At 37.2% G+C, this 26,298-nt stretch overlaps 2 protein-coding genes across 7 annotated transcripts in view; both read left to right on the forward strand.

Moving 5' to 3' along the window:
• The first annotated feature begins 520 nt into the window (after nucleotides 1–520).
• U2AF1 (U2 small nuclear RNA auxiliary factor 1) lies at nucleotides 521–19,514 on the forward strand. Of its 4 annotated transcripts, XM_063305285.1 has the most exons (9): nucleotides 521–652; nucleotides 3,973–4,060; nucleotides 7,151–7,181; nucleotides 7,725–7,791; nucleotides 11,051–11,100; nucleotides 11,469–11,567; nucleotides 15,404–15,537; nucleotides 15,671–15,763; nucleotides 19,222–19,514. In XM_063305285.1, the coding sequence occupies exons 2-9, from the start codon at nucleotides 4,014–4,016 to the stop codon at nucleotides 19,394–19,396; spliced, it is 696 nt and encodes a 231-aa protein (XP_063161355.1). In that variant the 5' UTR covers nucleotides 521–652; nucleotides 3,973–4,013; the 3' UTR covers nucleotides 19,397–19,514. The 4 variants fall into 4 exon arrangements, with proteins under 4 accessions (XP_063161355.1, XP_063161354.1, XP_063161353.1 ...); XM_063305284.1 differs by lacking the exon at nucleotides 7,151–7,181; XM_063305283.1 differs by lacking the exons at nucleotides 7,151–7,181; nucleotides 7,725–7,791 and adding an exon at nucleotides 8,499–8,565.
• Nucleotides 19,515–22,569: 3,055 nt separating this feature from the next.
• The window catches only part of LOC134498907 (cystathionine beta-synthase-like protein), a 45,646-nt gene continuing 41,917 nt past the window's right edge, over nucleotides 22,570–26,298 (forward strand). Inside the window, exons 1-2 of one of the 3 annotated variants that reach the window (XM_063305291.1) lie at nucleotides 22,587–22,697; nucleotides 24,297–24,367. In XM_063305291.1, the coding sequence (XP_063161361.1) occupies nucleotides 24,355–24,367 (13 nt within the window). In that variant the 5' untranslated portion in view covers nucleotides 22,587–22,697; nucleotides 24,297–24,354. Of the gene's footprint in view, nucleotides 22,698–24,296; nucleotides 24,368–26,298 lie in introns of all 3 variants that reach the window. The other 2 variants (XM_063305292.1, XM_063305293.1) reach the window with 2 other exon arrangements.

The following is a 26,298-nucleotide window of genomic DNA, read 5'->3' on the forward strand; positions in this document are numbered from 1 at the left end:
GCTTACACCCCCCCCAAAAAAAACTAGAAGTGGTCCTAATTAGTACTTGGGAGACTCAAGTTAAATTACTTGCCCTGCCCATGTTTCCCTCTTTCCAATATATCAAAAAGCTATCACAACAGGCCCAACATCCCGAAGTAGCTCCCCGGCTATGGTATTCCTAGCAGAGCCTTTCCACAATTTATCACACTGATTTAGGTCACCACTTTAAATAAGAACGTAAACATTTTATGGAATGGGAACCAGATGTCTTCTTAATTGAAATAATAAAAAAAAACCCTTAGGATATGAAGGAATAAATCAGAAAGGACATGCACGAAAAGGACCCCCTGAATCTAACCCTATACTCCGGGACGGGTGGAGAAAGCTTCCGGCCCGGTTGACCCACCCCGAAGCCAAGAGAAGCCGCGCCTAGAACTCCGAGGCGGCAGCACCAGGCGCATGCGTGAAGCGTTTCCCGGCCGCCCCACCTTTCTGTGCCGATTGGTCGCAGGAGTACAATCGTTTCACGGACGGTGGGACGGCAGATATTTCCGTCGCGGGCTTGTGACGTATTAGGTGGGTGCCGAGGGCTCCGGCGGTCGGCCGGGCCGGGCAGGTTGTGAGAGATGGCGGAGTATCTGGCCTCCATTTTCGGTACCGAAAAAGACAAGTAAGTGCGTTATTTTTCCCCTCTCCGAGGCCCCCTAAGCGCCTGCGATTTAGCGGGGAGGGCGGCGAGGCTTGTGACAGCGCTCTGGCGGAGACCATTCACAGCAATGGATTCCCACGAGGAGCTCTTTTTCTTTCTCTCTGTCTGAGACTTGCGCGTGCGCGCTCTTCAGCCATAGGAACCCCAAGCGCGCGAAACCTCCAGCAATTCCACTACTGCTGCTGTTGCTGAATGCCTCGCGCATACCGGAGCGGCGCTCCAGATTGCAACTCGGCAGCGCGCGCGCCCCCCACTTCCTTTCTCTGGAGGTGGAGCGCGTGGCAATAAGCGCGCGCGCGTGCTCTTCCGGAAGAGGGCTACTGATGGCGGGCTGCTGACGGCGAGGATTTCCTTGATCCGTTTCTCCCTCTCCTTTCTCTCCCATTACCCCAACGGTCCGTTTTTATGGCGGCGGAAGCGCACGTGGGCAGGCTTTGTCAGCAAGAGACAACACTAAAAGCCTGAGGTGGCTCTTCTCCTTATTTTCACTGTAAAGGAGTTTGGGCGGGAAGTCTTCGCATAAATCTAAAGCTCCTGTTGCTAACTCTCCTGGGGAGAAAACCTGCTTTTAGCGTTCTCCTGTCCTGTCAGACATCAGGCTATTTGCTCTCAGTTCCGCTGAAGACATTTAAGGGAATAGGGATTGAGAAATTTTGCCTGGACACCATTTTTTTAAATTTATAATGCGAAGTGAATACTTTTAAGTTTTTTTCATAGCCTTTTGGAATCCTCTGTGGAATTTTTAAGGAATCCTGGGCGTTTGACTTGTTAAAACTATGTTTGATTAATGTGCTATGTATGTTTTATTTATTTGTGGGAGGATTTCTCCCTTTTGTACTCCCCCCACATATCAAAATATCCATAAGATAAATACATACAATTGATACATAGTAATAAAACCACTAACAAACTCTGTTATTTGCAATCCAAGCAACAACTATTACAGGTTAAAAGCTTTGCAGAGTAGCTCCATCTTATCTACCTTCCTGAACACCAGAAAGGGTGCCATCCAGGGGTTGGCTGTTCCAGAATGATACCCCAGTGATAGAAAATAATTATCTTAAACCCTAACCGCACAACATCACATATGGGCGGAATCCTCAATATTCCTACTCAAGACAAATGGATCAGATCAGCTAGTTCTATTTGAAAAAGATAGTCCTGGAAGTATATGGAAGCCAAATGATAAACGGGCATATAGGTTAAAAGCACCTCTTTAAATTGTACTTGGAAACCTATTGGGAGCCAATTCAGTGCCTGCAAAATGAGTGCTACACAGCTAGAGTAACTTATTTGCCAATAGACAGGTAGCTGCCTTTTGACCAACTGCATTTTCTGGATAGTTTTCAGAGGCAGCTCCATGAAGACCACATTCAAGTAGTCTGTTCTGAAGGTGATAAGTGGATAAATTATTGTCACCAGGGCCTCCCGTTTCCCATCAGGCAAAACTGGCAAAGTCTTCTAGCTATGGCCTCCACCTCCCTACCTTGTGTCTAGATGATAATCTTCATCTAAGGTGTTCCGTAGTTGCAGCTCCATCACATTTTCTATAGTCTTCCCTAATGGCAGTAGTTGTTGAAAACAGATCCAGGAATGCCTCTTCGTTTTCACCTCCCCAAAGAGGCGCTTACTACTACCAAATCCAGCTGTTCACACCACAACCCCTATGGCTTGGAAGAACCTGGTAGGGCATGAATCACCAAATAAATTGAGCTCATGCTGCCACAATGAATCCTAGGTAACATATTGCAGAATATTATCCCAGTTGCTTGTTCAGACCCCATCCATGCAAAGTTCAAATCAGAGTGAATGTGAGCAATTTTATCAGCAAAATGTTGCAAGACATTCCATAGTGGCCTGTGGAAAGATCTTGCCTTTTTCCAAATGGGAATGGATCACTGTAAACAAGGCTTCTGGGCATATCCTGCCAATGCAATAAAGGCAGAGAAATTGATGCTTTGCTATCCTTATCTTTACAGTGTAGGCTCAAACACGAGTTCATGTGTATGTTTGGTCAAGTTCTTTTCTAGTCTTCCACCACGGGTTTGAGATGTCTCTTCTGTTAATTCATTTCCTGCAGCTCCCTGATAAACTAGGAGATCAGTAAAAAGGCAGAGGCCTCAGGGGCACTTTTGTCAAGTGCTCTGGCTGTCTCTGGAGATCCAGAGCTTGACCACAGGTTCAGCAGAATGGTGTGGCAATTTACTGGGAAAATCCTCAATCTCTCATTGAGATTGGCAGAAGTTATAAACCTTATCTAGACCAGGATGTATAGGATCAGGGAAAAGGATTTAATATGATATTGTCAATTTCCAGATCACCCCTCTGAAGTGAAGACTTGATTAAACATATGGCCATCTCTTAGGGTCAGGCCAAGGATTACTTGGGACTTGTATGGTCCTGAGCCATTGCAGAACTCTTCCACCCCACCCTGAACTTGGAGATTGAAGTCTCCTGGATGGTTTGCAGCATCATGGATTTCTGGCTCACAGTTGTTTTAACATCTAGAGGCATAACACTAATTTCACATCTATTTTCTGTCAGCATTATGCTATAATATTTAAATTCGACAATCTCTGATATACAACAATCACTTCTGTTATGAAGCAGCAGTATACATTCAGTATATAATTGCTGAGATCAAGAAGTAACTCTTGACTTGGCCTACTATGGTCAATTACTCGTACTGGTTTTATGTGTCATAACCAGTCCATGGTTTGCTCATATGAACACTGCTGTGTCAGCTGAAATCTCCAAATGGTTTTCAGTGGAAATAACTGCAGTACTATGGATGGGCTTTAACACTACTCTAAAGGAAGGTTCCATTTCTTGGTTGTGTTAAATGAAGTTGATAATGGGAGGCTTGAATATTTATAATGTCTCCTACTAGTACCCAGTTTTAATTTAGAAGTTCTGCTATCCATATTTATTCTCCTGAAAATGCTTCATTTGGCTTGTCTATTACCTTTATTGATAGGAATTAAGTTGCATAGGTTTCAAGAAATTAGCACAAAACATTTCCACATAATTTATGGTCAGATTTTTTTTCTAGTTTTTATACTCAGAGACCAGGATCAAATTTGAAGCAGCAAGGCTCTTGTATAGATCTTCATTGCTTTAAATTGTGGTATAGATTAAACATATCTAAATTAAGTTTTTAAACCTGAAAATGTTATTTCTGTCGACCTGATTTGATTTATTATTATTATTTCTATAGATACCAATCTTACTGATCACTAAACTAACTTTTTAAAAATGATTTTCTGTATATTTGATTTCAGGGTCAACTGTTCTTTTTATTTCAAAATTGGAGCATGTCGCCATGGAGATCGATGTTCTCGGTTGCACAATAAACCAACATTTAGCCAGGTTTGTGTATTTTCTTTTTACAGACCCTTACATATATCTTTTTATGTAACTATGACTTTTAAAGCCTCAGCTTTATAAATATCTAATTTCTGAATTGCTAAAAGGTTTTTTTTATAAGAAATGTTTACGAGTTACTTTTTCTAAAACCTGCCCTTTTAAATTATTTTAATCTGTAGCAGTTAAAAGTAATACTTCTATGAATCTGATATGTTAGAAGTCAGCCAGTGATAACCTTTTAGGTAATATTTGGCATAGAAAGTAGTTGCCTCTTTTTTTTTTAACTGAAGAAATCTAATTTCACCAAAACCTCCTTTGATCATTTTTCTGATAGAGTAATTCTGTGAAATGACAAATATGTGCAAATTCCTGCACTTCACAAAAGCTGGCATGAAAATGTATCATTTTTGTTACTATCTCTTAAAGGGAAGTATAGGTGAGATAATAGTAGGCCTTGCTGAATGGTTTTTTTATGTAGCACAACTTAGATTTCATTCATGCTAACAGCAGTACAGTCATTTTTAATGCCATTAAAATAGATAGGATTCTTACATCTCAGTAAGTCAAAATCAAATAAATCACATTGTAGCTTAGGGTTGTAAAGTCGGTACAGTCCAGTCCATGGGTAGGCAACTTGGTGTTCTCCGGGTTCAACTTTAATCAGCTACACCAGGATAGCCATGATGAGATTGTAGGAATTGTAATCTCCAACTTCTGAAATGTATAATATTATCTACTCCTGGTCTGAGCTAGTTGTGAACTATCAAGATAGCTTTGTTACCAGTAATGCATACTTTGTCTTATTTTATTAAGTAGCAAACTGTTTTTTTAATGTGTGAATTTCCATGCATTTCAGCTTTTTATCTCTTAAAATACTTAAGATTAAAATAATAAAACAACATTTGGTATGAAAACAAAACAACTGTCAGCTATACTGTGTAGCTTGTAGGGACAATTTGTGATGGAGAGATTGTCATTACCCAAGCACTAAGGCTAGTTAGGATAGAAGGTGAGAGTCAGTGCTTTTGCCTTCTTCCCTCCCCCCCTTTTTTTTTGAGCCAATGACACCAATGATATAGGGAAAATATTTCAGCTCCAGGGCTGGGCTGGATGATTTTGCTCATGAAAAGCCTCACTTAATTGTCTTTGGCATACTCCTACCCTTGACACACAGTGCCCTATTTCTATGTCAGCATAGCTTTCTGTTGCTCTACTGAGAGATCAGCTGGTGGGCTATAGTATTGCTGCCTTAAATTATAATACAATATTTTTAAAAAGCCATAAGAGAAAATTCTATAGATACATAGCTAGAAAAATCTCATTCAGTTAGTATTGCATTCCTATGTATATCTAAATCTCATTAAATTTATAAGGAGGTACTTATTACTGTTTACTGTTTTTGTATTCTATTTCTAGATAACAACATTATCTAGTCAGTTGAAAAGTAAAAATTATAACATTGCTCCAGGATGTTTTTCAATATTCCAGCCTAACTTTGTAATCCCAGGTAGTCTGCTATCCAACTATTAACAAGGGCAGTCTGCTTAGCTTCCAGCCAAGGCAAGGTTATCCAGGTGTTGCTAAAACCTGGTGTAATCAGGCACCCAGCAGAACTAATTTAACAGAAGTACCTAAACAAAAAATTCAGAAAACATATATGTGTGTAAATATATATTGGAGAAGACAGTACTTCAGATCACCTGACAATTGGTTGATTAGTAAGTGCTAGAACTTTCTGTTGTATCTGGAAAGATGGGAGGCTGTTTGCAGATGGCAACTCACTGGTGTAATATGATCATCTTGACTGGTCCTTGTTAACAGTCTTATTGCCTTATTTATACCTTCTCTATCTACCAGTGGGGCACTCAGGAACCTTAGAGTGTAAAATAAAATATAAACAACATCAATAAAACAACAATTAATATTAGGGCAAATCAAAAGCTTAGCTAAAGAAGATCTTAATTCCTTTCCTGAAAACAGAAATAATTGAGAGGAGGCTACATCAAACTCCAAACAAAGCACACTCTATAATTGAGAAACAATGGAAGAAAAGGTGTTCTTTGATGGACCTTTGAAAGCATGGAGATCTTACAGAGGGTTTCTCCTGCAGGCTTACTGTCCAGATAGGTTCATAACCATATAGACAAATAGCTCCTAAGCTGTTTAGTCTTGGAGTATTTTTACAAAAATATATATTTTGTTTTCAAACTTCGATCTGTCCTAATGCTTTTTAAATCTTGAATAATCAATAAAATGCTATTGTTTAATGCTCCACTAGTGCCATAAATGTAAACATACTTTTTAAAATAATACCAGTGTGGATTATTGAAGTCAGCAAGTTTTTGTGGCATTACAGTTTAGTGACTGTACATTTAATTAAAGAATTTGCCTCCTATTGCAGACTGGTTGCAATAGTATGTTGCTTAGAAAGTTGTATTATTCCATTTAAAAGCTTTTAACTTGACTCTTCCAGCAGCTTTGGGGATCACCAGCAGCTGTTAGATATAGAACAGAATACAACTTCTGTATACTGTATATTAACTAGGTTTCTGTTGTCAAACCCTTCCATTATAGATATCTCATTAATAGTATACACTGAAAGGTCAATTATCCTGAACTGAGACCTAGAAAATATGAAGTAATTGAATTTCAATTATTCTGTCCTGTGTGTTTACAGTATTGTTTTGTGACAGGTTAGATAATTAACAAACCATAGATATAGCTTACATTTTTATGCTTAATGCAGAAATTGCATTACGTAAGAATATGATTTTTAAAAAATCATGCAGGTTCGTGCCAGCTTGCATAAAAACAGTATTAGCAGTTAGAATTAGTTATTAGCAGAGAAACAGTCAACAATTGATAAAACAGTTATTTTACTGTGGCTAAGAACCACAGGTTAACACTGGCTGGTTTTTTAAAAAGAAATAAGTTCTGAAAACAATTTTGTAAATACAGTGGTTTATATCAATTCAAATAAAAGCTCATGTAAACTAACATTTTTATTAAGTAACATTGAGCGACTTAAACTAATATGGACAGTTCAATTCTGAGATACTAGATTACTAACTTAAACATGGTTTGTTTTTTCAGACAACTTGATATTAAGAAGAACGGTACAAATGTAAGGTTTCAAGTCTGCCTGGGCAAATTCTTCAAGTAGAAAAGTACAAAGGCTGAAAGGAAATTCTTTCTTTAAAGATCTGCAAAATGTGAACATGTAGAAACTCATATTATTTAAACAGAAACTCCACCAAGAAAAGTCTTGATAAGAGAAAGTGGAGACTGTATGGCAATCATCTTTTGATATATTGACATTATATATATATTGTGGGCATTAATCAGTCATTTTATGTCTATACTGAATGGGTTTAACTTTAAATGAAAAGATGTGCACAGATTGGCTAATGAGCTACAAAGATACTGTATTACTAATTCCATTTCTAGATATGGGCTAAAGAATCGCTTCTTGGTGAAATTAGTAACTGTTTTCATAATATGAATGCTTGAATGGTATTTTAAGAACATGGTGCAAATACAAAAGAAAATAGCATACAATTTGAAAAAAAAATATTAAGCTATTCACAAAAAGTTGTCTCTTTGCAATTGTCTGTTATATGCACAGCAGCCAGTAGAATTCCCCTTTTTATTTTTTTTTTCCCCGCAGACCATCTTGATTCAAAACATCTATCGTAATCCCCAAAACAGTGCACAGACGGCTGACGGCTCACACTGTAAGTCCCACAGTTGGAGAAATTTTTTTTTAAGAATGGTGTTAAAGAGCCCATTCCTAAATATGAGAAAATCATGTTGGCTTCTGAGCTGCTGACATAAAGCTGTTGCAAACAGGACAAGTGATGGAACTCCTTACATAATGATCAAGAATTTGTTAAATGCCTAGGTGTAGGCAAAAAGAATGGCCCTTAATAAACATAAATTGATTAGAATTTTATTTTCTGTATGAGAATGTGAAACATTGCTTTTGTACTGTTAAGAATAAGCATTAGGCATTTATCAAAAATCTTGGTCTTTTTGTCTGAATTTTTTTTTTTTTTTGCCATAAACGGTAAGTGGAACTTAGAATTTGTTTCACCTTAACACTCTTAGACAATAGAGATTTCATGACAACCTTATTATTGTGTGTTACAGCAACCAGTTTCAGACATTTTTAATACTTTCATATGGTTTTTATGGCATCAGGTTCAAGGATCAAGAATTAAAATAGAATTTGTTGCATTTGAAATTAACACAATAGTAAAGTGTTGTGAAATCTCTATTTTTTAATGTTAGGGTGGTTCAAAAGGGACACCTATTTCTCTCGTGGGAGAAAATAACATTCTCTCTTTCAGCACTGAGACTCAACTAAAAGTGATCACCAGACGGAAATCAGTTTGTTAAACTTATTTTCCATAATATAAAGTTGTTGCGTTTTGTATTTCAGACCATTGCCCTCTTGAACATTTACCGTAACCCTCAAAACTCTTCCCAGTCTGCTGACGGTTTGCGCTGTAAGTTCATACAAGTTCCTTCACTGGTTCCCTGGGCTTGATTGTCAGAGCTCAGTGTCAACTGAAGCTGGTCTACCATTTTTAGTTTAATGAAGCAAACGGACCACATTTTATAAAATGTGTCTGAAAATTTTTGTCCTCAAAACCCAGCCTCCCATCCCAAATTTTGCATCCTCTGAAATTTTGGCTACCCACCCATTTTATATATATATTTATTATTTTTTTTAAGGAACAGTTAAAAGCCTCCTTGAGTCATTGCTCTGCTGCTCGGTCCTTGCCACTAGCATCAGTCATTTCAATGTATTTTTGATACTTTGCTGTTATTCAGTGACTAGATCAACAGCATATTAATTTAATTTAAAATATTCCATCTATATTTAGACACTTAAATCACTTTAATTTGACCTCTCTGTGTAGGTACACTTAAAATTCCTTTCTTAATTTAAAAACTGAAATTTAGTAAGTAATGGGAAAATGTGGAGATTAATTTTAACTAACTCTGAATACTTCGGTAGTTATGAAATATGAAAATCTTATTTGTCTACTGTATACCAGTAGAAAAAATGATTTAAAGGGGTAAATAATTGAGCTAGTCTGTGATTTGCTCTTGAAGCAGTTAAACAATGCAATGATCAGAAATTAATAGTTAAGCGCAGTCTGCTGTTTACGGTGCTGTCTCAGTTTCCCACTGCTAAATAATATGCAGTGATATGTAATTATCTGAGCATGTGTTAAAATTTCCTTCAACCTGATAATTAATTCATATTTAAGCTACACAGTCTTCTTTGAAGTTATTAAAATTTTATTGGTCCAAAGTCTGCTGGCTGAACATTCAGTAGCAGGTATATTTCAAAATAGTACTAATGACACATTCAAATATAGTGTTTAAAAATCGATGTTATTAGAGATAATCAACAGCATTTTGCTGTTAAGTTGCATGGTTTGTTATAGGCAGTTTGGTTATTAAATATTTACATTGTTTAACTACTGTGCTCCCCTTTGCTGTAATACAGTAGCATCAATAGTATCTAGCAATAGTACTCTGATGATATATTCATTTAGTCCAGAGTACTGTTTTGTAATTTGATTTGTTTAGGATTATCTTTTGCAGGAAAATACTTTTATTAAATTTAGAAAAGTTACATATGGCAACAATTGATATCTTCTGAAAACCAAAGTACATTAAAATAGTGTTAATGTACTGACAGAATCTGAGAAAGTGGATAGCCATTAAGTTATATATAGATAGCATATTTTGTGACTTTGCTGGCACTGTTTAATGCATTTTAAAACCTCATAAAATATTTAAATGGTGTTAAATATTGTATATACCTGTCAGTATTTAGTACCTAATTTTATATGTGTCATTTTAATTTAAATATAGGTATAGCCATTAGCCAGTTTTCCTGAACTGGTTGCCATACAAACATATTGGATTATAGTTCCCATAACCTCAGCATGCTGTTAGCAATTATAGAAGTTATACTACAATATATCTTGAAGGCACTGGACTGTTTGTTATACATTGCCATTATCTTTATTGAAATAGATCTAAAATGGATCACGAATAATTTAATGAAAGGTTTGGGAAGTAATGGCTTGAGTTTTCCCAAACATTATTATTTCAGACTCTGGTTTGTAAAGCTTGCTTATCTGAAAGTATAAAATGCTTTCGGTGAACCAGAATTGAATCTTGCCATTGCATTTAAAAGTTTTGGATCAAATGGATATAAGCAGCCTTAATATCTGTTTAACATGTATTAAAGTACTGTAGAGCCATCAGTTTTTGCCATACTCTTTGGTTTGAATTACATATATTTAAAACATTTGCTTTTATAAGAACAGGTGGCCTAATTGCCTGTAAAGTGTTCAACCTAAGGCATGGAAATAATATTGCATGGCTTGCTTTAACTCTTCTGAAATTTGCAAGATTTTTGGAACAAAATCCCTCCCCCAATCAGTAAACTTAATAAAGGTGGAGGGTTTATTGAAGGAATGTCAAATATTTTGTGTTAATAGCTGTGTTCAATTGTATGGATTGTGAGCAGTTTTAGTTATATCACAAAACAAATTTTAATATTTCCTTTTAGGAATAGTAATCTTTAACATGATACTCCCTTAGAATATTTAATGTCCTTTCTTATTTTAGGCCTACAAATTATATTTCAAAGACTCTTACAAAAACTATTCATACTTTAAACATTGGAGTATTCAACATCAGATTAGTATCCTTAGTTATCACTCAGCCTATCTTGAAAGTGTGCATTTGAGTTGTTGATTGAAACTATAAAATTGCTGTGATTTTTTTTTTAGGGACTTGCAGAACTGCTCATGGTCTACTTCTAATTTTTAGCTATGTTATATATTTTTTTACTCCAGTAGACGGCTTCTACTATCATTTCACTAAAAGTAATATACAGTATACTCAAAAGACCTTCATATTGTTACCAAACAGGTTCTAATTAATGTGACTTGATATTTACAGGTGCTGTGAGTGATGTTGAAATGCAGGAACATTATGATGAATTCTTTGAGGTATGTTATGCTGAACAATGCTTTGGGTGTTTCTGTAAACGTGAGCATCAAGAACTACTTTGCTGTAGTTAAAATTATACCTTCTGAACCTTATAATGGAATGAAATATTTAAAAATTCAAATTCTGCCCAGTGCTTTTTAGCAATGAGTTGTACTGCAAACCTGAGTGAGTGATTAAGTAGTAGTTGTTGTTGTTGTTGTTATTACTAGCAAACCACCAAAGCCATTTGGCTGCTGGTGGGAAAAATATAAAATAAAGTTTAAATAAAATAATTGTTATTATGAGGACTCCTTATGTATTTAATAGTTTCCTTTTTGTGTCAGATTGAAAATAATAATCCAGTGACGTAAGTTTTTTCTCTATATAGGAGGTCTTCACAGAAATGGAAGAAAAATATGGAGAAGTAGAAGAGATGAATGTCTGTGATAACCTTGGAGATCATTTGGTTGGAAATGTATATGTAAAGGTAAGGTATAGAAATGAATATAGATGTAGATTAGAGATGCACACTAAATAGAGTATGTGATTTATTTTGAACCTAAAGCATACTGCATTCTGGACCCTCTGCTGAATTACTACAGATCAGGCCATGGTTGGGCAGAAGAAAAACGTAGAATATTTTTGTTATTTCAAGTCCAGAACAAAACCCAGAAAGATTTCAGAGTGATTTTACAGGAAATAGAGAAAGCCTGGGGCACGTGGTCCCTTTTCAGCAGCACAGCACGTCCCACTGCGCTTCCCCCAGTCTTCCCAATACCTTCCATTCCTCCACCTCCTGCTTGCCTTCAGCCACCAGTGTCCTTGAGATTTTTTTCCACTCATCACTTCTGCCCTGAAAATATTTCTGCCTCATTTTGATCTGTGTCTGGAAGAAAACAATCCCAATTTATTTTGTATCTGAACCAAATCCATATTTCAGTTTAAGCACTAAAATAACTGTTCTGTGCACATCCCTAATCCACATGACCAAGAGGTAAATATCCATACCTGCTGGTTAAAATGTAAATGTCTTTAAATGTACTGCTTTGTATGTCAATGAAAGAACTAACATTCTTACAAAGATAAATTATCAAGTGTGAGAGGATGGGCACAATACTCAAAAACAGATGGAGAAATGATCTTCAGAGTGCCTGAGAAGGATTTATTATATGGCCAGTGATATGGATCAGGAATGGTGGGGGATATGACCAACTTAGAGGTGGGTCACATTAAAAAAAAGAAAAAAGACTGGTCCGACTTGCACAAGCAGTGGGAACCCTGTCAGAACTTGCTCGAGGTTTCACTCTTCCCTTTGTCTCTGCAAGCCTGCGGTGGGCAGCTGCTGTGCCACAAAATTTGACAACCCTGTGATTAAAAAAGTATTTAAGTATTAAAAATAAATGACTTGTATTTTTGCTCAACCCTAATATTAATGAAATCATTAATTTTATTCATGGGGCAAGTAGGGGGTTGGAAACAAATCTATTATTTTCAGAGGTTGCGGCACCAAAAAGTTTGAGAGCTACTGGTATAGTCTAATACATTTCAGAGCCCAAGTCCTTTATCAAGAATGCAAAAAGCTCCATTTCTTTCCATGGAGGTGTTTTCTCTGCCCTTTATAAAGAGCTTGGAGTCTGAAACACATTGGGTTACACAATACAGAAACTTCTCAAGTATTTCGAGGATCACTTCTCTGTTTGTCATAAATAAATTATGTATTATATACATTTTTACAGTAACATGCCTTAACCATAAGCATTGTCTAGTATGAGTGACTGATATGTTATGCACCAAGTTTTTCCTACAAATGCTCTTCTAAAGAGAATGTCGTTTTCTAAAATTCTGGTTAGAGTACAGAAAAGTTCTAGAATGATTATGCTCTAATGAAACTTCTTCTTGGTAAAGCTGTTGAAACAAAGCAAGCAAAAGAAATTATTTACTGTGATATTTGATACTTTATTTCTGTTAAAAGTCTAGATGCTATTTAAAGATTATACACTTTCTGAAACAGCAATTTCTGCATTCAAAAAGAGTTTTATTAAAATCTTATGGCAGTAGATAAATCTAGATTAGAATAAGTTATTTTCTTCTTTCCATTTTGAAGTTTCTGCCATTTGGCCTAATTTTCATGTTCCCTTCTCTGAAGGTATTTCATATTTTTATTGTTAATACTGCCACCAAAATATTGTCAGATAGCTTGCTTTATTTTTACAAGCCATTTTTCGTGTATAGAACCAACTGATTTTTATAATTATCAGATGGCATTCTTTTTAGTTCATGCTAAGGCTAGATTTTTAACATGTTTTGGAAAACTGCTATTTTGTTAACAGAAAAATACTAATATTTTGCTATCAATTATGTGGCTGTGTCTTATTTGCCTGTTCAAGAGAACTACTACTTGCTGCAGTGCATTGTTTTTGATTAGTATGGTCAAAGCTGATAAGGATTGGACATTTTCTAATAACTCTAGTTTCTGTTATTGCTGTATGACAGGTGGAAGGGAATGCCTGTTGCTGAATAAAACGTATCAGGCATGTAAGACCATTCTCTTTTCTGAAGGTTGTGTATTTTTCACTGTAGATTGAAAGAGTTAAATTGCACCTAGCACAACCTTAAGGTATTTTATTTTCGATGACTTTCTAAACTCAGGGATGAAATTGTTTTTGCTGGCTCTTAGGTCTTATTTAAATTAATAGTATCCCATCTTTCCTAAAGTTCAAAGCACCTAACCCCACCCCCCCAAAGTTGAAAAATTCAGCAGTTTATATCCAGTTGGGTTCTTCCATTGTGAGATCTTTGACTCAGCAGAAGTTTCTGTAAATAGAAGCTGGCAAAGATTACTTGATCAAATCTCTGTTTCTGTTTCCTGTGCATTTCCTGCATTGCTTTCAAGTGATTGTCCAGTCTTTTATAGCAGATTTGGAATGACTGAGGGATTGCAATAGGAGGCAGAATTGGTGAAAATGACCTTTTTCATACCTCTCTTCAGCTTTAGCATCAACTTCAACTTCATAAAAAAGTTTTCCATCAGCAGAGGACATGTAATTATTTTTACTGCACATGTCTGTATCCAAGAAGCAGATGAAAATCAGCATAACAAAATAAGGAAGAAAATTACTTAATCTAACAAGCCATCAGGTCAAGTTAAAATCATCGTAAAGAAGTAGGAAAAAAAATGAGGGGCTTTTTAAAGAACATGTCTTTAGATGGCAGCAGAAAGCTATTATAGAAAGGATAAAGTAAGCTGTAGTAGTAGACATAAGAGTAGGTCAGCCACTGAGAAGGCTGTCTTTTCCATCCTTATTAAATATAGCTTTTCAACATAAAAAAAAGATCTGTTGTTATTATGCACTCATATATTGATAAAATGATATTGAGTTATTTTAGTTCTTACGTTTTGTAAACTGCCAAGAGTTTTTATAATTTGCTTGAATATAAATATTGGAAATAAATACAATTTTTTTTTTCTAATGTTTCATAATATTGCAAAATGCAGGTGTTATGTGTTCCAAAGGAAATCTATGCTTGTGTATGATTTAGATTATTAGATTAGGTTATTTAACTCTGTTCTCAATTTTAAATATGTATTATAATGAATATATCTATATCTATATATATATTATAATGAATGTATGTGTATATATGTATATGTCTTGGTAGTTTTCAGGAAGTCATACCAAATATTTCTAAATAAACAATAAGAGGAATGGGGAAGATATGCTTACCTTGCTCCCAGTATCCCAGTGTCCTCTATTCCCAATCCATAAGTGGCACTGTTTTAAGGGAGCTAAGGTTCTTGAGTTCAAGTAGCCATACTCTTTCAGATCCTTACAATTAAATATCCAAGATCAAGGCCCAAAGTAGCAGGGTCAAATTGTACAGTCCCATCTCATCTTGTGAGCACTTAAATATCCTATCCTACTCACAAGCTGCAATGAACAGGCCCATCAGTCATAACGCTCAGAACAGTACTACTTGAAATGGTCAGATTTTGCCAGAATATATTTCCTTTGTCTTGGAAACAAAAACCTAGAACATAGTTTCATAGGAGCATGCAAAATGTTTTGTCTCAATGTTTCAGGCACAAAACATAATAAAATAACTCTGGCCCAAGTGCAGAATAAGGCCATTTCAAGCATTCTGGAAGCATCAAGCTGGAAACAGTGGTATTCTTGCTTGAAACACTTCTGGAATGTTTGAGAAAGCTCATTTCATTCTGAAACAAATACTTTGCACACCTCGAGTATTTTGCTTGGAATGTTTTGGACATCCCTCTGATTCAATTCAACAATTAAGTAGAAACTTTTGTAAACATTGTTTCAGTTTCGACGTGAAGAAGATGCAGAAAAGGCTGTGATTGATCTGAACAACCGGTGGTTTAATGGACAACCAATTCATGCCGAGCTTTCTCCTGTGACAGATTTCAGAGAAGCTTGTTGCCGTCAGTATGAAATGGGGTAATAAAACTGTCTTTCATGATTGCTTTATGTTTCTTAAAATTATTTTATGTGATAAAAAGTACTTAATAAAATCAGGAAGCAGACGGTAATATTCTTAATTAATCAAGCTGATTAATTTCTTTACTCCTAGAGAGTGTACAAGAGGAGGTTTCTGTAACTTTATGCATTTGAAACCTATTTCTCGAGAATTGCGACGTGAGCTGTATGGCCGCCGCCGTAAGAAGTAAGTATTTCTATATTGTAAAACTTCTGGAGTTTTTTTAAAAAGCATGTATCTTTTCAGGATTTTTTTCAAAGAGGGAGAATTTGTAAGTAAGTTAAATATTAAAATACTATCCATTTCATCCATTTGTTGCCTAACAAGATAAAAACAACAACATGGCACGATCAGCATTTAATAATAATAATTTATTAAATGTATATGCTGCCCAACTCCCAATGACTCTGGGTGGCATACAACCATTAAAACATTTAATTATAAAGAACAATAGACACACACACACACACAAACAGCACAAGACAGAAGAACAATGATGGTGAAGAAAATAACCTGGGATGGGGGAAGAAAGGAAGGGGCATCAATCATCCTCTCCAAAGGCCTGAGCGAAGAGCCGTGTCTTTAAGGCCCTTTGAAACTCCAGCCATTCGAATCTTGGGAGGAACTTTATTCCAGAGGACAGGCACTGCTACAGAGAAGGTGCACTTCAAGGCCCCCATAGCTAGAACCTGACGTGCACCAGTCCTGTCAGATGGAATTACCTATTTCAGTTATTCAGCACATGTAAGTCATTCAGCTACAGCAGCACCCTAGGCTGAAAAAAAACAACAACACGCTAACAGAAAATTTAATCAATCTAAAACGGAAATTTTGAATTACTGACAGCCAGTCTCTATACAAATTGATTTACTATGAACTGTAATATAGGCAGGCAGATACCATGGGAGACAGGTGGTCCCTCAAGTAACCAGGCTGTATGCCAAGTAGGGCTTTATAGGTAGTGACTAGTACCTTGAATCACACTCAGAAGCAAACTGGCAACCAGTGCAGCTTGCAAAGTAGAGGTGTTACATGGGCATATTGAGGCATGCCCATCACTGCCTGTGCTGCTGCATTCTAGACTAGCTGAAGTTTCCAGGTGGTCGGTCTTCAAGGGCACCCCCATGTAGAGTGTGTTGCAGTAGTCAAGCCGTGAGGTGACCGGGGCAAGAGTGACTGAAGGGCCCCCATATTTAATGGCTTCTAAGGTATTTCACATTATACTACATTTGATAGTAAACAAATTTGGTAGAGATTGGCAGTCAGTAATTCAAAATGTCTTTCTGTTTTAGATTGTCTGCTTAAATTTTATGTTAGCGTGTTGTGTTTTTTTGCAGCAGAGGGTGCTGCTGAATAACTTACATATGCTGAATAACTGAAATAAATAATTTTTAATAGATAAGTCTTAAATATAAACAAAAGTTGAAACAGTAAATGAGTATTATGGCTCATGGTGATGGCTTATTACGCCATATTCAGGTAGGATATTTGCCTGCTAGCTTTTTTGTGTATTGGCCATGTAATATTTTGCCTTTGTCTTTATTCTTCATTTGGTCTTTCTTGTAGGCCAGTTTGTTCTCTTTAGTATAAAAATGCCAAATCTAGTCTAAACATCTGGATGACTGTGCGATCAACAATAAATAATATTTAAAGAATTGTTTATATATTCACTGGATTGAACAGCTCTGTGCAGATGATCTATTTCTATAAAATAATGCTAGAAAAAAAATTAAGATCACAGAACTTGGATTCTGCCATTTCCTTAACAAAGGAAATATGTAGAGTATGTATGTATTACTGTGAGTTGTATGCCCAGCCAGCATCAAATTCCAGGCAAACGTGATTTTGTCCATAGAATGTTTAGGGGGGAAAAACTCACAACAACCATATGGAAGATCTTCAGTATCATCTTTCCCCAATAAGGTCCAGGACACTTTAAATCATTGCCTCTGTATTCTAAATGTTGACCTGGTATATAATCTAACTGGCTGCTAAACTGCTGGGGATTCCTCAAAGTGCCTGCTGTAAACCAGCCAGATCCATAAGGGGCAAACTCTCCTAATGGCTCCTACTTCCCTAGGGAGGGTGGTTATGGCAACAAACTTCGTAGTCACTAAAAAGTGGTCTGATGTAATATCTTCCAGTCACAGATCACATTGCAACTATTCCAAGATAAATACCAGATCAAGAATATGGACTCTTTGTGAGTTGGGCCCATGATGACTTTGGACAAGCCCATGATGTCAATGAAATCCCAAGTCAACTCTGACCCCATCCCCAGGGAAGAAAGGTTGAAATCTACCCACACTAACAACCCTGGGGAATCAACCACAAACCCTTTGGTGAGGTCAAGCAGCTCAGAAAAGGATGGTGTTGAGTGGCCATGTAGGCAATTCAACAGCAACACCCTACTTTCACAGACAAGGCATCACATCTTTATTAACCTGTGGTACAGAGCATCTGATATCCATCAAAGTCTCCCAGTAGATTATTGCCAGTATCTGTCTTCTACCTAGTAGTCATGGACAGTGTAGTACCGGAAGCCAGGGCCAATTTCAGATGGGGAAGCCCCTCATCCTTGCCCAGACAGAGTTCGATAACATATGCCAGCTATGTATCTAGATGAGGATAGATATATTACAGGTAGCGTGCATGTGCAATCAGATTGCTGCCATAGGTTAAATGGATGTTGTTGATTTCATAATACAAACAATGGAACATCAGATGGGAACTGTCAGATCAGAAGCTTCTTGTAGTACCCCAGTTCCATGAGGTAAAGGAGGCTGAAACCAGAAGGCACTACTTTTCAATTATGGGGCCTATACTTTGGAAAAGCCTCTTTCTAGAAGCTAGGATGGCCCTCTCAGTGGTGGCCTTCCAGAAGGCAGTGAAGACTTTGCTTCTTGAGGGCATTGGGAAGTGATTGTGTGCCATCTGGAACAGGATTTTCATAAGTAATGTATTTGGTTTTATGTATTTATTTATTAAATTTCTAGGCTGCCTATAAAAAGAACAGGTTAGATTATGTTTTGTGGCTTTTCATTAATTTAGATAAATTTATCTATTTTGCAATGGACATTTTAACTTGTCATTTAACTTGGTTGCAAGGCAGAGAGTCTTAACAGATTCAGCAGCATATTAATTTAAAGATTAAAAAAAATAAAAATTCCATATAGCATATTGGGGAAATGCAAGGGGCCTAAGATGTAATACTATTGCTACAGCAGTTATATCTCATTCAACTCTATTAGATTTATTTCTGAGTATTCTTTAAGGTAAAATACTAACATTTGTTAATGCTGCCTTGGTGTAACTGCCTAATCTAAGTACTTCTGACTAGGGCTGTCATGACCAATTCTAATACACTGTTTATAGCTTCAGACAGAGAATATCTTTATTCACACCATGTGCAAAAAGCGGAATTAGATGATAGTCGTTTCCTAGCAAAAGGTCATTGATCTCTTCAAATTATTGATTAAGAATACAAGTGCCTTCAATATTTGTGTTATTATGTAATGATGCAAATTATATTATGTAGAATCCTTGAATTATATTTAATGTTTTACACTTGTTCCTTATATATTAGTTTGTACGCAGGACAATGTGAGGTAGGTACAGACTGCTTATTTTTATGTGTTTAACAGGCATAGATCCAGGTCGAGGTCCCGTGAACGTCGCTCTAGATCCAGAGATCGTGGTCGTGGAGGAGGAGGAGGAGGAGGAGGTGGTGGTGGTGGTGGTGGAGGAGGAGGAGGAGGAGGAGGCCGAGAACGTGATAGGAGGCGGTCAAGAGATCGTGAAAGATCTGGACGATTCTGAGCCATGCCATTTCTACCTTCTCTGTTAGAAAGTGTTGTAGTTGATTGACCAAACAAGTTCATAATGAAACTTTTTTTAAAAGATGGGCTTCTGAATAAAAATTTGTAGTGATACAGTTTTCTTTGCGTAACTGATTTCTTATAGAAAAACTCTTATCATTTTTTACCCTGATGAATGATTGGGGTAATTGCAATGTACTGCAGATATCTGATTTTTACATTTAGATATGGATGAAATTATTAATGTATATAATATTTTAATATTATATACATTAAAATACAGTTAAGCAGTTTGTTTAATATTTTACCTCTTCTGTTACGCTTTCTGCTTATTTAGGTTAGCCTAGGCACATCTAAACGAAAGCTGTGCAAGGAGCATTTCTTTACTCAGTCAAAATGCTTAGTTGCATAAATCTGTATGTTTCTTTGTTACTAAGAAATTTGTGCTCTGTGGATGTGGCATTTACAATAAATCCAATTTTTGACTTAAAAATTTAAAGCCTATTCTCTAAGCATTCCTGAGTAGTCGCTACTCCTAGCTATGCCCCCCCAAAAAAACAACCCAATGAAATCTCTTTTAGTGATTCCGTTTCATCCTAAGTGCCGTATTAAAGCTAAACTTAGTGGAGTAGGATTTTCTCATCAAAGGATAGCAAGATAGCAAGACATTCGGTGTTGCAGTTTGGTTGTAAAAGAACTGATGGGGGAAAAAACATTCTGGGAAAAAAATGACTTGCATTGTTTAGGATGTGGGCTCTTAATCCAGATTTAGAATTTAGTAATCAGAGTTACTAGTTCATCCACAATCATATCATATTTGTGTGCTTTCATTTATTTTATTAATTTATATAGCATCCTACAATTGATTTCCAAAACAGTTAACAAGATGAATACTATACAGTACAGTAACAGCATAAGTAAGTAAGTAGACACAGACACTGCCTGGCCAACATTAAAAACAAAACTCCATCATGTATCTCTCTTGGTAACATTTACTGGCACAAACTTGTCTTCATCATAGAAACTTAAACATCAGTGGGACATATCAAAACCTTGAGTTACTAGGCATTGCTAAACAAGAAGAGGCCTTTCAGGATAGCTGTTTGGCAACACTGATCTCATTTTAGCTAGTTCTGGGATGAATGGAAAAAAGAATCCTCCCAAATTACAAAAGCTTGTCTAAACTTAAGTTACTTGCTGATGAGAGATAAGTGAGCCAGGGAGGCACATTCTTACAGAAATAAATAAGCATTTGATTGCTCCCAGTTCAAAGCACCCTGTCAGCCTTGCTTTTTATTTGTTAAATTTATATTTCCTATAGGAGCCCAAGGCAGCATACTAGAGATCTTCCTTGGTTTTATCCCCCCAAAACATTTGGGAGATAGGGCTGAAACAATGTCCCAAAGCTAGTGAGTTTCCATGGCTGAGACTGAATATGGTTCTCGGGCTTTGTCCATGCCTGAGCTATTACACAACCCTGTAGACAGTTTGTGAATCAAAAAGTAATGCAGAAGTCTCTCCTAGATTCCAGACCACAACAAAGAGAAGTCTGTTTTTCCTTGTTCACAAACTATTACGGACATAGATATATTTTAATGAGCTACACTACGTGGCAATTTTCACTAGGTTGCCTATTCTGTGGTTTGTGAAACGGAGCACAAGGGGAGGTGGGAACAACGCGGTGCTACCAATGCACCTTTAAAGTTGCTTGAACTGCATCCAACGTTGAATCAGCAGAGGAAGAAGCGAGTCACAAACTGTCTCGTGAAGAAATTAAGGAACCTGTCATGAGTCAGCACAGAATGACTGGCGAATCGCCAGAAAGGAAGGGCGGTTCCATGTAAATAGAACCAGGGTCACTCTCCGCTCTTGCGCAAAAGTTCCGCTTCCTCCCTCTCGACGGCTTAGGTAGCCCAGCCTTTCCAGAGACGCCAAGCCGGGCGCCTTAAAATAAACCCTCGGGGGCATCTTCCGATTGGAATGAAGCAGCCGGGAACTCCTGCAGCTTGCATTCCTCGCTGCTGGCAGAGATTAATAGAAAAAAGTATAGAAGAACACGTCTGAAAATGTTAACAGCAAGCCTGAGGCAACCTCACTGGAGTTTTAATAAAACTGACTTTTGCTAGGTTTTTATCTGTGCGAATTTCTTTGCAGATATGTGGAAAAAGTGTAAATGATGGAATTTGCTACTTCAAGATGAGGTAAAGACTGTCAGCTTGGAAGCCTTTAAGAGGAGCATTAGACAAACTCATTCCCACTATCCATGGCTACCAGTCATGATAGGTTCATATTATCTGCAGTGCCTAAGGCTATATACCTCAGTATCAGTAGCTTTAACATCCAAGCTCGCGGGCTTTGTTTCTACAGAAATAAAGCACTTGATTAGATGGGCCCTTCGATCTAGCACAGGTGAGCTCTCCTTATATTTTTATGCTTGTAAGTGGCATTTAACTATTACTTAACTGTGGTTAAAGTGCCTTCCAGATATTAACATTTCTCCAAAGAGGCTTATTCAAATATTTTTATTTTGTCTCTCAAGATCCTTGAAATGCCTAGCAATAGTTGTATACAAAAGAAATCTAAACAGGTAAAGACGTGCATCATCGGTACCCTTTAAATCAAATATCAAATACTGCTGTACTTGTCTCCTAAAGTCCCTGGTGAATATTCGGTGAATTAATAAACGGAGCCAAGATCAGGCAAGACATTATGGATTTTAACATTCAAGCTCAATCGGGAACTTTGAGCAGGGCATCCGAGAAATATCTCGTTAGCCTTCATAGGGGGAGGGGTGGTAATCATAATTAACAGGACAAAAGGCATTTGTAGAATTTAAATAAGTTTGTATGCTGCTTGGCTTGGAGAAGGCGTGGAAAGATGCTGTAAATTCAGAGTAACTACAAAGTTCTGTATTTTACCATGTCTCCTATGAACATAGACTCGTTTTAACACTCTGACGAGAAAGCTGTCCAGAATAATCAGAAAATCCAGGCGCAGTCAAATCACTGCCACTCTACCACTTTCTTGAGTTTATACATGCACGCTGTGCAAGACGAAGAAGCAATGTGCGCACTTCGCTGCGCTGAGACACTGCCTTCTCATTGGTCCTCTGCGTCCCCCTCACGCCCCCGTTCCAGCCAATCACTGCCTGCTCTTTCCCTAAAAGATACAGTGGGCTGGGAAAGCTCCTCACACACGCTGGGTCCTCGGTTGGCGGCTGAGAGGCAAGTTTCCTCTGGCTGGGGAGCGGTTTTCACCTACGCACGGAATCTGTGATCCTTTTTCTCATTTTAAGCAAGTAAGTATTAGTGATGCTGTACTATTAAGGAAAAAAAACCACTTATTTCTGTAATTGGTAAGGTTAGGATGAGGCTCTCGTGTTTATCAGGGTACTAATAAGCTACAACTCCAATCCTAGTCCGGTGCCGCCTGAGTCTGGTGGAAATGGGGAGCCCATTAACAGCTGGAAGGCCAGTTTCCCTACCCGTAATAAACGTATCAGCTCAGGAGCGTGTTTCATCTAATAAGGGGGTTGGGGGGAAGAGGTGGTGAGATGGGGGCAGCTGCAGCTCTAAACCTACAGAGCTGGGAAGTGAAGGAGGGTCCTTTGTTCATGGTATGCTTGGTGGGAGACTTCGGGAGACATCTATTTCTCCACCTTCACCTTGTGATTGCATCATCTTGTGGTAGGAAAGGTGAGCTAGAAGCAAAATCTTGAGGGAAGTATAGGGTCAGACGATAAATGGTTTTATTCTCCTTTGTTATGTTTCCCAAATATAAATTCTTATGAGCAGTGAAGGACAACATGTAGGAAGATGAAGTTCTACTTTTCTTGATGGGTCCCTTATTTCTACTTTAATAAGAGAAGCAGAAATTTAAATATTAAAGTTTTTACTTTAATAAGTAAAAATAGGCATAAAAATTGAGGGATAGAGCTGTAAAGTTTGGCATAAAGATGCATTTCTCAAATGCCCTGTTTGTGGGTTTCCCAGGTGCATTTGATTGGCCTCTGTAGCTGTGAAACACATTTCTTAGGGTGATGCTGACAATATGATTATATATATATATATATATATATATATGTATGTATGTATGTTTACTCAACACTAAGTTCTTCTGAGTTCTCTTGCATTTCTTCCTATTTATTTTCTAACCTGCCTTTATTATTTTTATAAATAACTCAAGGCGGGGAACATACCTAATACTCCTTCCTCCTCCTATTTTCCCCACCACAGCAACCCTGTGAGGTGAGTTGGGCTGAGAGAGAGTGACTGGCCCAGGGTCACCCAGCCAGCTTTCATGCCTAAGGGTACATACATACAGCTTAACAATTGATGAGACTTATTTCAGATTTAAAATATGTGAGATCAAAGTACAATCACCTGTCTCCAATTGTCTTAGCTTGCCGTACTAGAACCAGCAAGGTTGGCGTATTCCAGGTCCTCTTTATTAGGCAGGGTCATCTTGTGGGACCTAGGAGTCATACCTTCTTTGTCACAGCACCTGCCCTGTGGAGCAGGCCCATGAGTGTTGTTTCATATATATGTGTATATATATAGAGAGAGTTATATATCATATATACAAATATATAAAATATATTTAAAGACTCTGTGACTAGAAAGTGAGAGCAGTGTTCCTTTTTTTTTATAACGTGAGTTTATCAAGCAGATGTAGAATTTAATACCAGTGGTATTGAGTTATGTGGATTAATATTAATTTGGATATAACTTGTAAAATTTTGGGCATATTCATGAATTCTTAGTTTTTAAACGCTACTGGAACAAAATAATGATGGAATATTTTGTCAAATGGAATCAGAGCATATATGTATAAGACAATAAGTGTTACCTATGCTTGACATGTGCTGAGTGTGTTTCTTAAATTTTTAAATTCCTGTGAAGCAAAATAAAAGTAGATCCCACCTTGGATTCCTTTTGAACAAAAAGAGCAAATCCCAGCATGAGTGGAACAGGTAATAGAGATTTTATGAATTATTGCATGAGACTGCGGGACATGTTTTCAAATGATTAAGAAAAATTGGGGGCATTATTTACAAACTGTTTAGTATGGAGGATTTAATACCATCTTCAAGCTTTGGTTGAATATTGTATTGCAAGGGGCTGCATGTCATACTCATCCACCCTCCAGGCTAAGTGCCAATATTCCCTAGCTAATATGCTAGTGGTGTGGTTTTGTTCTTTGCAAACTTACTTTCTGCCAAGAATTTAACTGCTGTCACTCTGCCAAGGGTGATTAAAGTGTAGAAGCTAATACACAGTTCCTTCAAGTTATAAAGATAACAGACCTAATTACACATGGTCTATCTATATGTATTTGTTGTTTATTCGTTTAGTCGCTTCCGACTCTTCGTGACTTCATGGACCAGCCCACGCCAGAGCTTCCTGTCGGTCATACACAGTGCTATAAATATATTGCACACAGTTGGTTTCTTTTCAGTAATTGGGAACCTTTAATGAGCATAATATTATCCATAAAATGCTTAACAGCTTATTTAGTTCTATAAGTTGGATAAAATCACACAGCTTAGTGAAATCCATTTTTTGTTTTTTGATAGACAGCAGCATGACAGATTGCCATTGCATGATATGTTTTTAGAAGTTTATGACCATGTCTGCATGTATTTATTTGTTTGATTTATCCTGCCTTTATTTTTTGTCAACTCAAGGCAGCATACATACCTAATACTCCTGCCTCTTATTTTCCTCTCAGTAACAAGCCTGTGAGGTAGTTTGGGCTGAGAGAGAGTGACTCAAAGTCACCCAACTGGCTTACATGTCTAAGGGAGGACTAGAACTCAGGGCCTCCTAGTTTCTAGCCCAGCACCTTAACAACTACACCAAACTGGCTCTTTTTTTATAAACCTTCTTATAATTTAAACAACTTTGTGTTGAATTACAGTATTTTTAATTTTAGGATGAATGATAGTATACCATAGAGATCAGAGTCCTTTCTACTCTCCCAACATGATCTTATAAAAGTAACTTCTAGTTTTGACCTCTTACTAGCCATTCTGGAAGAAACTTGTATCTGTTCTCCATACATAACAATCAAATACGGGGGTGGCTTGTATTATACACACCCCATTCTATTTGCCTGTTCTCTCTCATCTATATATAGAAACTCCCCCTGCCCCCCTGCATGCCTAGCCAGAGTGGTGGATTAGGATCAGAGAAACTCAGGTTGTGACTTCATCAACCATGGAAGCTTAATGAGTGATGTTAGATTATTCACTTTCTTTCAGCCCAGTATGCCTCACAAATTCTACATGGTGTAAAACTTTAGTTGAATTAGTTAATACCTTACCACTTTTGATGTTTGCCTGTATTTCATATCTCAGAAAGATCAGTATGTCAGTTGCAAAATGTCTCTCATATAAACATGCCATTTCTTGGTCCTAAAAGTGCTAATTCTACTCTGGAAATTTATTGAACTCTTACTGAAAGTAATAGTAAAACTGTTACTGCATATGAACAGCACTCACAGCAGCAAGAAATTTAAAAATGCAAATACATAAAAACATGCAGTTACTGTATTGCAGTCTGGATATCTCTGCTGTGAATGTGGGAAGTGCAAAATGAATCATTTATTTTGAAAAGCCTATCTGTGAGAACCCAGTATGGTTGTCATCTGGTGACACTGCTCTAGGAGTAATGAATACTTTTTGGGAGCTGTGAAGAGGAAACCTTTGCATTGAGTATACTCATGAGTTTGGCTTCGTAATGAGCATGCATCCAGATGTAGGACAATGCATTTTCAAATACGGCCGTGTAGTATTAACAGCACAGAGGAGAGACACTGTATCTTTGTCTCTCACCTCTGCACACTCAGTGCAGTTTGTTTTTTGTCCCGTATTCTTTCTGCAATTTTCCTGAGTTTGCCTGT

The sequence above is a fragment of the Candoia aspera genome, chromosome 5, assembly GCF_035149785.1.
Source record: "Candoia aspera isolate rCanAsp1 chromosome 5, rCanAsp1.hap2, whole genome shotgun sequence".
Classification (NCBI taxonomy): domain Eukaryota; kingdom Metazoa; phylum Chordata; class Lepidosauria; order Squamata; family Boidae; genus Candoia; species Candoia aspera.

Coding starts and splice junctions, on each gene's coding strand:
- U2AF1 (XM_063305284.1), top strand. CDS start 609: ATGGCGGAGTATCTGGCCTCCATTTTCGGTACCGAAAAAGACAA. Junction 653..3,972: donor TTCGGTACCGAAAAAGACAA/GTAAGTGCGTTA, acceptor ATTTGATTTCAG/GGTCAACTGTTCTTTTTATT. Junction 11,568..15,403: donor TTGGAAATGTATATGTAAAG/GTAAGGTATAGA, acceptor ACATTGTTTCAG/TTTCGACGTGAAGAAGATGC.